The sequence below is a fragment of the Scylla paramamosain genome, chromosome 34, assembly GCF_035594125.1.
Source record: "Scylla paramamosain isolate STU-SP2022 chromosome 34, ASM3559412v1, whole genome shotgun sequence".
Lineage (NCBI taxonomy): Eukaryota > Metazoa > Arthropoda > Malacostraca > Decapoda > Portunidae > Scylla > Scylla paramamosain.
In genome coordinates this window covers 7,757,344-7,770,219 of record NC_087184.1, presented here as the reverse complement: position 1 = coordinate 7,770,219, position 12,876 = coordinate 7,757,344, and the positions used below count along the sequence as shown (strand labels likewise).

General features: G+C 41.4%; 1 protein-coding gene across 1 annotated transcript in view; it reads right to left on the bottom strand.

Annotated features, from left to right (window-relative positions):
• LOC135089959 (RNA polymerase II-associated protein 3-like) overlaps nucleotides 1–12,395 on the bottom strand; it is a 19,642-nt gene extending 7,247 nt beyond the window's left edge. The window contains exons 1-8 of the mRNA XM_063986146.1: nucleotides 12,095–12,395; nucleotides 5,002–5,090; nucleotides 4,614–4,754; nucleotides 4,300–4,494; nucleotides 3,774–3,809; nucleotides 2,677–2,797; nucleotides 1,780–1,910; nucleotides 1,312–1,462 (exon numbers count right to left, since the gene is read on the bottom strand). Of these exons, the coding sequence (XP_063842216.1) occupies nucleotides 1,312–1,462; nucleotides 1,780–1,910; nucleotides 2,677–2,797; nucleotides 3,774–3,809; nucleotides 4,300–4,494; nucleotides 4,614–4,754; nucleotides 5,002–5,090; nucleotides 12,095–12,257 (1,027 nt within the window). The 5' untranslated portion in view covers nucleotides 12,258–12,395. The remainder of the gene's footprint in view (nucleotides 1–1,311; nucleotides 1,463–1,779; nucleotides 1,911–2,676; nucleotides 2,798–3,773; nucleotides 3,810–4,299; nucleotides 4,495–4,613; nucleotides 4,755–5,001; nucleotides 5,091–12,094) is intronic.
• Between the last annotated feature and the right edge of the window lie 481 nt (nucleotides 12,396–12,876).

Below are 12,876 nucleotides of genomic sequence, written 5' to 3'. Positions count from 1 at the left end.
TCTGAACTGGAAACTTCACATCTCATCTCTAGCTAAAACAGCTTCTATGAAGTTAGGTGTTCTGAGACGTCTCCGCCAGTTTTTCTCACCCCCACCAGCTGCTAACTCTGTACAAGGGCCTTATCCATCCATGTATGGAGTGTGCTTCACATGTCTAGGGGGTTCCACTCATACTGCTCTTCTAGACAGGGTGGAATCAAAAGCTTTTCGTCTCATCAACTCCTCTCCTCTAACTGACTGTCTTCAGCCTCTCTCTCACCGCCGCAATGTTGCATATCTAGCTGTCTTCTACCACTATTTTCATGCTAACTGCTCTTCTGATCTTGCTAACTGCATGTCTCCCCTCCTTCCACGGCTTCGCTGCACAAGACTTTCTTCTTTCTCTCACCCCTATTCTGTCCACCTCTCTAACGCAAGAGTTAACCAGTATTCTCAATCATTCATCCCTTTCTCTGGTAAACTCTGGAACTCCCTGCCTGCTTTTGTATTTCCACCTTCCTATGACTTGAATTCCTTCAAGAGGGAGGTTTCAAGACACTTATCCATCAATTTTTTACCACTGCTTTGACCCTTTTATGGGACTGGCATTTCAGTGGGCATTTTTTTTATTGGATTTTTGTTGCCCTTGGCCAGTGCCCTTCCTACATAAAAAAAAAAAAAATCCAAAGCTGGATGTTGTGTGTATGTGCACAACAGCCTAACTTGCTCTCATGTCCGTGCTCTTGAATCTTCTGAATTTTCCACCATCTGGCAGGCATGCATGTTTACAAAAGTAAGAGCTGACCACTATGGTCAAAGGAAACACCGAAAACTTATTTCATGCTGCCAAAAATATACAGTAATAATGAATTATATATAAAACATCTTAATATGCAATATTGAAAATATTACTCATAAATCATGCTGTTATATTTTTTAACAATATGGTCAAATCACAAATATAAATTTGCTTGAGCACTCACATGAGTATCATAGCTGCTGACCAAACTCTTATCCATTTCTCCCAACTGCTAAAATCCTGCTACTTGTTACTCATTTTGAACAACAAAATATAAACAAGTAAATTAGCTAACATGTTGCTGAAAAATCTCATCTTAACTTTCAGGACAATGAGCTGTAACACTGCTCCTTACAAAGTGCTGACCACAGTGAAGGCAAGTAAATACAAGAACAGAACCTCTTCCTCATTCCCTCTTCTTCCCTACAAGCCATTACAATCCAGCTTCCTGTTCTTCCTGTCCATCTGTCCTGCCCACCTACCATGACCCCCAACCCACCCAGAGATCACAGCACCCAGCAATCATCCCTCACCTTGGTTGTCATTGGGGATATTTATTGAGTCGTCCAGGATCTGCCGCAATTCCTTTGTCTCACCGCAGATAAAGATACCGCACTTAGCATACTCTTCCCCATCCCACCAACGCCTCTCCCTGAGTGCTGCCTGTCCTGCTCGGTAATAGGCCTGGTAGGGAAAGGATACTGAGTGTATTAATGTATTACAGATGATCAATCAATTTTATAGAATGGTTCTTCCAAATTCTTACATTTATTTATTTATTTATTTATTTATTTTTTGTCATTTATCACAGTTGCACATGAATTCTTATGAGACAAATCCCAATGTTTTTGAAACGTTTTGATCTCAGGACCACTTAATTGCACACACCACTCCTCTCAGTCTTTTTCTAAGTGATACAGAATATTCAACTGTGCAAGCCACATCTTCCAATTTTCATGAAATTTTGTAAATAGTACACAGTAACATTAATTGCCACTCACCTTTTCAAAGAATGGGTTCAGCTTCGTTGCTACAATGGCATGTAGCTGTGCTGGCAAGTATTCCTTCAGCTTGAAGTAAGCATGGCTGCAGTTGGACCACACCCGGTAGTCATAAGGATCCTCAACTTTAGCTGGTGAGTGGTGAGGGCAAGGAAATTAAAGTGATGGTCACAGGAAGGCATTACAAACAAGGGAAAATAGTACTACAGTTTAAGATAATTGGGAGGACATGATAAAGTATTATTCTGGTATTCAATGGAATGATTACTGCTTCTATGTCAGAGACCCTTCTGTGTGTGTGTGTGTGTGTGTGTGTGTGTGTGTGTGTAACTCTGAAGTCGAGTAAAGACATACTGATGTTCATTAGTATCCAGTCATCTTATAAGCCAACATGTTCACTATCTCTAAAATGTAAGAAGCACAAAGCCTGGACTTAATATTCATATAAATTTAAATTTACTCAAACCAAAGCCTAAAAAGATGAACGAGGACCACTAAATGTGTGTGTGTGTGTGTGTGTGTGTGTGTGTGTGTGTGTGTGTGTGTGTGTGTGTGTGTGTGTGTGTGTGTGTGTGTGTGTGTGTGTGTGTGTGTGTGTGTGTGTGTGTGTGTGTGTGTGTGTGTGTGTGTACAATTCAACAAGGCCTGATCATGAATGGACCCACAACCACCACCCATTACCATCTCAGTGTAAACTCAGTGCTCATTATTACCAATTAGGTAAGACTGTGACCCCACACACCACATACACCCTATCCCACTAATCAGGGGGAACAGTAACTGCCCCATTTGGCAGGGAAAAACATCCCAGAGGTGACCAGCCCTTAGTAGGGTTTGAACTTATGCCAGCCATAGGAGCCAACACAGGCTGTGAGTGCAACAGTTTCAAGAACTTACCCACATTATAGAAGTCAATGGCTCTGTTGAAGTCATTTTGTTTGAAAAAGCTATTGCCTTGTTCTCTTAAACGGTCTCTTTCCTCCTGTCTCAGGTGGATTTCATTTGAGTCATGTTCCTGCTGACAAGAGGCAGAGGCAGAGAGAGAGAGAGAGAGAGAGAGAGAGAGAGAGAGAGAGAGAGAGAGAGAGAGAGAGAGAGAGAGAGAGAGAGAGAGAGAGAGAGAGAGAGAGAGAGAGAGAGAGAGAGAGAGAGAGAGAGAGAGAGAGAGAGAGAGAGAGAGAGAGAGAGAGAATATATTAATGATAATACTGATAATAATAGATAATATATAAATAGTATAAAATCTAAGTGCACTTCTGATTATTGCCATACAAAGCCAAGTCCCATGTAAAGGGAAAGGTGAACATGAAAACAACCATGACAATCCTCCCTGGAGTGGCGAACAAACCCATCCACAAGTAGTGCACAATGCCAGGGAGGTGAAAGTGGGTGCTGTACAACATCTGTGGTAATCTCAAGCTTTAATCTGTTTCATTTTAGACAACCAGTCTTATTTTTCCCAGGAAACAGTGCACTGTTATTTCAGTATGACAGAGGAAGGAAAGGAGGACCAATTATAAAGTCTGAATACTTATATGAAATAAATACAATTCAACAAATATGTATACACACTCTCTCTTTCTCATACACATACACACCATTCAAATGCACATATCCTTATGTCCCATAAGACCAAACTATAATCCACCATCAATCCCGGGTCTCAGTGTAGAGCAGACAGATCCCAATTAATTATCCATGCACTGTGAAGCACACCCACACCTCAGCATCGGGGCCTGATGTCATAATTGGTTTACCCTTGCTACTTTGTATAATTATTTAGCCACAGATAGAGAACACAGGTTGTTTCTTGATTTCACATTTCCACAGCTACCACTGTCTCCTAACCCTGTAAGTGTTAGGGAAGTATTCTTTTGCACTGCACGCTTATCTTGGATTCTTGCTTTACTTGTTTGGTTGCCACTGTAACTAGTTAATCCTTCTACAATTAATAAAATAATAACATATGTAAAATGACAGCATTTGTTACACACCCACTGCAGTTGTTCATCCTCAGGAATCCACTTGCTCTGTGAAAGAAGAAACAGTCAAAATATATTCAAGGGAAATCCATATAGCATTATACAGTTCTCCATCATCAATATTTCTGAGTTTATTTGCCTCCATACACTTGAACAATGAAGCACATGATTGTAATTATGCATATAACTTGCAACATAATGATCACTGAAACACTGCTGTTTAAGGGGAACCTCTCTGTCCCCTTTAAGGGGACAGAGAGGTGGAGGCTCATCTACTGTGGTCATTAAGGCATTAGAGATAGACAGTTAGCAACTTAAGTAGATATAAGTAGATATAACTCTTCACTTCTGACCCTAGCACATCAAAGGATAGAGGCAATCTAATGTAAGGAAGCAAAACACACCAAATAAATCCTTCAGAACTCACTAATAGGAAGTATCTCTTCCATATCACATAATCACATCAAACAACACATTGCATTACTACATTTAAGGATCAAGACAACTTCATGTAGCACAGGACTCCCTTGAGACTCACCAAGACAGAAAGCATCAGTTTCATATTTTCACGGTAGTCGCCATTATGATGAAGAGAACCTAGAACTTGTCCGACATCAGTGTGACTGGCCACCAAGATGTACCTCTCAATGTAAAGGTGGTGCACGCCATAATCCTTCATGAACCACTGAGGCCCATCATCCTCTACGTAATCATCAAAAGGCACCAACCGTCTCTGCAGGAGTAAAACAAAGGAATACAGTGTGGTTTTTGCTTTATGTTTAATAAAAGAAATAATTATTAGTGAAATTAGGTCTCTCTCTCTCTCTCTCTCTCTCTCTCTCTCTCTCTTACCTCCTTGATAGCTATGATTGCCCCGACGCTAAACATGGTGTGCGAATGCATTTGGCACATTATAATAACAACAGGGGAGAGATGCTGGCCATCTGACACTCGCAGGTAACAGGTGGAATCAATATAGGTCTTGAAGATTACCTGGATGGAGAGAGGAATGATGCAATGACCACACCTGTACATCACTCATATGGGAGCACGAATGAGGAGAAAAACAGGCAAAACTAGGAAATGGAAGTTAAGGGAGAACTTTAAGGAAAAGAGAGGGAAAAGCACAGGGCAAGTGCTATGATTAGGAGAAAAGAAAGAAAAGAATAAGAGAGACATAAATGGGTCATATATTCATGTTATATCAATTATTCAGTCTAACTCAGCAGTCAATACTCACCTGAACCCTAACTTCCTTCTTGAAATGCTGTTCATAAAGGGCAAGCACTCCATTTTCTGTCAACTTCCACTGTGAATTCTTACTCATTTCTGGAAATTAATGAATGGGAATACATACATGGGTATTTTAATAACAGAGTATTACACTAAATACCCTCTAAACAGAATGATTGATATAGAAGAAAAAAAAAAAAAAAAAAAAAAAAAAAGGGAGGGGGCAGAGGGATGGGGGTGAAGGCACTACAACACTGCTGTTCCAGCAGAAATTATCAAACCTATTTCACATAAAACTGAAAAATGTTGTGCTATCTAATGATGGGATTTCCAGCTCTTTTCACAGAACCAGTTCATTCGGCTCTATCACTAAAGACAGTCAGCTCTCTTCTGCTCCCAAGCAGCTCTTCATTTAGTGCTGCATTAACTTAAGCAAAGCTGAACAATATCTAGAAATATGGCACAGAAATATGATCTCCCCAATATATTTTTCATTTTGAACATATAAAGTAACTGTGGATGTCAATTACATTGCATATTAAACATTTTGTAAAATAGAATCACCATAAATTTCATATATAAAACCACACTGAGAACTTAAGAATCTACATCCTTTCACTGTATATAATTAGGAAAACCATTGTCATGTTAAAGGCAAATGTGGGGAAAGGAACAAAGGAATTAGCATAATGAAAGCTCTAATACATGGGTTTTTAAACTTTTGCATGCTGTTCCCTCCGGCCCACCCCCCCCCAAAAAAAAAAAAAAAAATCAATGCAGTTGGGGCCTCCCTCCTCTCTGTGCCACCCACTCAACCCACTCCCAACTATGCCGCCATAGACAGATAGAATCGGATAGACAGATAGCCCTTGGCTAAGCTATTATTGTATTGGCCCACACTCTTATTATTGTTATTATTATTAATATTTTTTTTCCCCTCCCATCCTGTGCTCACGCCCCTCCGGTAGTGTCCACACCCCCGGTTGAGAACCACTGCCCTAATACATATCATCTACAGGACAAGTGTTGCTGGTGAGTATCACACAGCTTAAAAGATCCAAAAATCTGCTATTTTCATCAAATGTTGCAACTCTGATGATGCCTTTCAATCTTGGTTCGTGTCATGTTTGGCAAAATAAATGTGAACTTATTAGAACTTTACATCATTTGAAAAAAGATAAATAAATAAATAAATACATAAAAAATAAATATAATATAATAATAAAATAATAATAATAATGATAATGATAATGATAATAATAATAAATAAATGAATATGGAAATAGCTCCCAAGCAAACGGCTCTCAAAAGGGAACCATCTCCTATTGTTCATTTAAGAGCCAGTTCTATGAGCCGGATCGTTCATGCACGACGCATCACTAGTGCTATCATGTATGGACACTGAAGTGGTCAGGATGGGCTGCTCATAATGTAAGATCCACCCACCTCACTATGACTTTGCTCAGGCCGCCCAAAGCTGGCCTCCTTAACAGACTGAGTAGACAGGGGATGGGCGAGTTACTAGTTACTCATGGCATTATGTTGATAAATTGAGTTAGGGAAAAAATATTTAAGTTTTTTAAATTTGATTTATTATACCTAGTTTTAATAAGTATAAAATAAACAAACAATAAATAAAATAGCAAAAACTAGAACCTCAAATGTTAATTTTAGAGAATAAGCAGAATTGGCAAAATAAATACAAATAAATGGAATGGCCACCTAAATGAGAAAAAAGGAAAGTACTGAAAATTGGGATGGGAAAAAAAATCATAAATAACACACACACACACACACACACACACACACACACACACACACACACACACACACACACACACACACACCAAATAATATCAACAAAACAAAACTATGAAAACTGCTGCCAGCGTCATAACAGGGACGGTTGGCAACAACTTATTTGGCGGGAAACTATCAGGAATAAAAGAATGTGAAAAACCGAACTGCAGTTTCTGCAGAAGAGGAAAGTTAGCAAGAGACAAACAAATCAGATCTCATCATCATGAAGTCTGTGCCTCCCCACAGAAGAGGTGAGGGCTGCAGCCATACACGTGTTTCCAGCCTGGATCAAGCACTGGAGGGGCAGTAGCACCATCGCCACCCTCTACTTACCTTCCACCACCTCCATCCTTATTTCCAGGCCCACCACTGCCTGCACCAACCGCTCACCCACCTTACCACCGAGTCGAGGGCGTCACCAGAGCTGTCGCTGGCACACCAAGACAAAAGTGAGGAAGAAAAGATCGTCAACGACACTTTTTCTTGCTGCGTGTTGTTGATGGTCACCACACGAATTTTAAAATATTTTCGGCATAAACTTTAAAAAACTTTTTCAGCTTTCTTCACTTAATATAAAAAAAAACATACTGCTCCTCTAAGTATATTTAGAGTTATTTTGTACTTCAGCAATAACGTAATGTAATATACTTTCTGCAACTTATTACAGAATATAAATAAAATATTATCGGTATAGATCGCTATGCACTCACAAATTACGACTACGAAAAGCAGTAACGCACATATGTTTGTATTTCAATGTATCTCAGTGTTTGTATTTCAATGAAGATATGGAAGGGAATCTTACATCATATACTTAATACAAGCTCCACCGCAAATATGCCAACATGCTCAACGATCAAAGTGCTTGCAGCCTACCAACCTTTTGTCAAGAAAGGCCGTCTCCGTGGGGCACGGCCTCACACTATCACCTTGCGCATAATCATATCATCTCAAAAGTTAGAATATTTCTTCAACTACCTTTTCTATCTTTTTTATTTTTATTATTATTATTATTATTATTATTTTTTTTTTTTTTTTTGCCCATGGATCTTAAAATATAAAACCTGCTATTCCCATTATCTATATTGGTCAGATTCTGTACCAGTTTCGGGAATATTAATCTTGCTTTGCAGTCTTGCCAGAAAATATATCTAACCGACTGTCAACAGGAGAGAGAGAGAGAGAGAGAGAGAGAGAGAGAGAGAGAGAGAGAGAGAGAGAGAGAGAGAGAGAGAGAGAGAGAGAGAGAGAGAGAGAGAGTTTGGGTTTTATTAATTTTCTAGACAGCCATTAATATAGATCCGAGTGGGTATAGACTAACAAATACTCGCAATGTGTGTGTTGAAACGAACCCCCCCTTCCCCCAATTTTTCAGCAGTTCGTTCAGTCGGCAGGCAAAGGGTGTCTCACACCTTCGAGGGATTCGGGGAGTGTGTAGGGGAGTAAGGCTTCACGGGAGGCTGGGAAAGGCTACACAGTCTCTCTCAGTGGGGAGAAGTCACACTGGGTAGGGAGAGGAAAACATGCCTCTCCATATGTCCATATACTACATAAGTTACCGCGCAGTACAGTCACGTCACACAGGTAGGCACAGGTGGCAACCATACTCTCGCACCGTCAACAGTCACACACGTAACTCTACTCCAAGGGTTCAACTCACTCTCAGTACTCTCTCCCCGTTCCTCAAAGCCAGAGTGCCTCAAGCTCTATCTTGCCTCCCATGTCATCACCTCTGCCAGGAGATACCTAACTAGCTTGCTAAAACTTAACTGCGAGTCATACCGATTACTAATAAGGCAAGTGAACTCAATAACATGATAAAACATTAAGAACACAACTGTACCATGAAGGAGGATATGATCAAGGATGTGACACCGATGAGGGCGGCGCATGGTGGTGGTGGTGGTGGTGGTGGTGGTGGTGGTGGTGGTGGTGATGATGATGATGATGATGATGATGATGATGATGATGATGATGATGATGATGATGATGATGGAATTTGAGTCCTTCGACGCAATCGACCGATGTGAGTCTTTTAGGAACTCACTGGCTGCCATGATAACACAATGATAGAAACACACACACACGCACGATGACAAAGCGTGGGAAATCAAATACCTTGGCCAACTGCACTGCTTATCTATTTCCGTGTGTGTGTGTGTGTGTGTCGAGATCCTGCACGAGGCTCCAGACTGCTAGCTCCTGCCTCCTAATGTGAGCTTACAATCATATTATAGATAAATAAATTGTTTATTGACTCCAAGGAGACGTGCAATGTGAATACTGTTAAAACTGCAAATACAATTATGCAAAATAAAAAAAAAAATCTTTACGAGTATTGTAGTTCATTGGAAAACACGGGATACTGAGATTGGTAACTAAAACAGCGCCATTTGCAATTAATGTGAATCACTTTAGCTAAAAGATATGAACTACAGTGAACAGCAACAATAAAGATGTAAAACAGTGTATTAAAAAAAACAATAAATAAATAAATACAAAATAAATAAATAAAAACGAGGTAAAGTTTGGAGTACAATCCTAAGTCAACAACAGGCAGTATGCTTCACATGTCTGGGGGGGTTCCACTCATACTGCTCTTCTAGACAGGGTGGAATCAAAAGCTTTTCGTCTCATCAACTCCTCTCCTCTAACTGACTGTCTTCAGCCCCTCTCTCACCGCCGCAATGTTGCATATCTAGCTGTCTTCTACCGCTATTTTCATGCCAACTGCTCTTCTGATCTTGCTAACTGCATGCCTCCCCTCCTTCCGCGGCCTCGCTGCACAAGACTTTCTTCTTTCTCTCACCCCTATTCTGTCCACCTCTCTAACGCAAGAGTTAACCAGTATTCTCAATCATTCATTCCTTTCTCTGGTAAACTCTGGAACTCCCTGCCTTCTTCTGTATTTCCACCTTCCTATGACTTGAATTCCTTCAAGAGGGAGGTTTCAAGACACTTATCCACCAATTTTTGACCACTGCTTTGACCCTTTTATGGGACTGGCATTTCAGTGGGCATTTTTTTTTTATTAGATTTTTGTTGCCCTTGGCCAGTATCCTTCCTACATAAAAAAAAAAAAGTGAAGGAAACTCTATGTATGAAAGCATCAAAGTGAAACAAGGAGAGAGAGAGAGAGAGAGAGAGAGAGAGAGAGAGAGAGAGAGAGAGAGAGAGAGAGAGAGAGAGAGAGAGAGAGAGAGAGAGCTATTTACAGTGTTGGGAGAGGCGGATACACACAGGTGTCCACCCACTCAGCCACACCCACACGCCCACAAACAAAATATGCCAGCCCAAAAGTTAGTACTTATGACCAACAGTGTTTTAAAATATCATGACTTCCTATAAAACTAATAAATAAATAAATAGTCAAGAAAATAAACTTACCACAAACGCAGATTAAAAGAATTATATTGATACGAAAGGAAACAGGAAATGATGACTAAGAGTTTGTTTTAGCATGCATTATACAGATGATGAAAGAATAGAAAACGGGACAAACCAGGACTGTATTATGAAACTTTCTGAACTTTAATAGACTATTTTCAAAGGCTACAGAGATTATTAGTCAGGTTAAGAGTACTGTTCCCCATTGATGATGCTCTTTGTAAAGTTATCACCAAGATTATGAAAACTCTTGCATATAAATATTTCAACAGCAGCCTGCCATAGGTAATTAGGACAAGGCGTCCAGGATGTTTGTTATCACTATCTGTAGATATTACTTTATCTGATAATGATAATGATAATTGCGAACTTGCTTTAGTGTGTTAGATGGAATGACTGGCAAGCGGTGTTGTCAGGAATGTGTGGCACTTGAGAACAATATTATATATCAAAGTTAGTGAGCTGCTACATATGTAATAATGTATTTTTTGACAGTAATGCAAAGGTTTTACGTAAAATTGTTATTCACGACTATTATTACCACCACCACCACCACCACCACCACCACCACCACCAACAACAACAACAACAACAACAATCACTGCATATCTTGGCGTGTTAGCTTCTTGGGTGCGAGGTGAACTGTTTTTTTTAGTACGTATCCAAGCGATTCCTGGTGGTCTCATGCATGTACTATGTAGCAGCCACATGCACGCACCTCCTCGGGCTCCTTCCCGCCACCACACATGCACAAGATGGACTCCACGCCTTCCACTCCTGTCGCGTTTACATTTACGTATTTCTTTCCAAGTCAACAAAGACGACGCCCCCTCGTACTTATTCGAGATTCGAACTCTGGATGTTTTGCACTGAGGCGAGCGCGATAGTACGTGACACTGGCATCACAATAAGAATACACGGCGATGCCTATAAAACCGACTAACACATCGGTTTGCACGACGATGAATACATATAGCAATTGTGTCCCAGTGTATACCAGGTGATGATCTGCCGAGCTAAAGCAAGTCCGATCCAAATACATGTCCTTAATACACGGCGCCACCTCCCCCTCCTTCCACCACTGCCCACAATGGTGTCTTTATCCCTTCACTACCGCCACCACAACCCTGCCTTGCCCCCCCTCCCCCCCCTCCCCGCCACTCCCGCACTAGAAAACCTTGTTCGTCGTCACATTTCCTTCATTAATACAGCACAATTACCCCGCCCACCTCCACAAGCTGTCACACACCACACCACTACTTTCCTCGGGACACTCAGCACAATACGTTACCAGTGTGGCAGTGCGGCTCCTCCATAAAAAAATGCGGGTGCCCTACTGTGCCCAGTGCGTGTACTAGTATGGTGGGACAGGGAGCGAACTTGTAGTCGTCTCGGTGCTGAGTTGCGGAACGTGTTACTGCTGACACTGTTGATGGAGCGACGCCTGCGTGTGTGTGTGTGTGTGTGTGTGTGTATCGAATGACTGAGGTAGTGATGGTAATGAGGTAAACAAAGTGCTTGCAGAGAAAAACCGCACAATTAAGCAAGCGATTGATAGTGCTGAAGACTGATTGGTGCAATCTTAGTTGTGATAGAGTTGCATTTACTACCTACGTGACTGACTAGCTGACCTGATTGCCTGACTGACTACCAGACGCGTCCTGCATGCACGAGTGCCTGGCGATAGAGGCGGGCAAGGGTGACATGATACGAGCCAGCCTGACCTTGAGACTGATAACGGCAGCAGTGGTAACGGCGGGGAAACGTATGGAGATGGTCGCCATACTTTAAACGTTGCTCATGACGAAGCTGATGAATGAGTCAAGCAATGACAGGAGTGAGAGAAAAATTAAGGAGTGGAGTTCACAAGACTAAACTGGTAGGCATGACTAGTGGCATACATACAAACATACCGTCTTTTCTGGACCTGTGTAGCGTAATACGTAAACAGCTTCGTCGTGTATATGGGCGAACATTAACGCACACACGTAAGCACAAGCTCACACTACCCTCACTACGCAACCAGACTGACTGAATCCTACCATCACACTGCTCAACCTTCCGGAATTTCCACATATACGTATCGCAACACCCGCCGTGACGTCACCGCGGGGCCTTACTCAGCTGCACGCTTGACTCATATGTGATAGTAAGGCTGTGTACTCGTTAGCTGATATCGATAAGGCCCACACAGATAGCGAAGAGCAGCTGACAGTGTTGTGGTGTCACTGAATGCAATTTTAATCCGTATTGCGTCAGTACTTCTGGCGCGCACCAGTCACTAGCAGCAGCAGCCGACGTGCCGAGGCGTGATCGTACTGGTCACATACTCGTACTGCAGTTGTTCGATTCGTTGTCATTTACCTCCCCCCCCGCTCTCTCTCTCTCTCTCTCTCTCTCTCTCTCTCTCTCTCTCTCTCTCTCTCTCTCTTTGGAAAAATCGCGACGTATTTCATCTTATTTGTACGTACAAGAATAGAACGACCAGTGTTGCTTCATGATGAAAACAATCGTGAGCTTTACCTACCTGCACCTGGCGTTTAGAATGTACAAATAAAAGGTAAACAAAATTTAATCTCTCTCTCTCTCTCTCTCTCTCTCTCTCTCTCTCTCTCTCTCTCTCTCTCATATTCCAATGCAAATTGTGGTTACAAGCGATCTAGTTTGTTTAGGACCTCGAAGAGAGAGAGAGAGA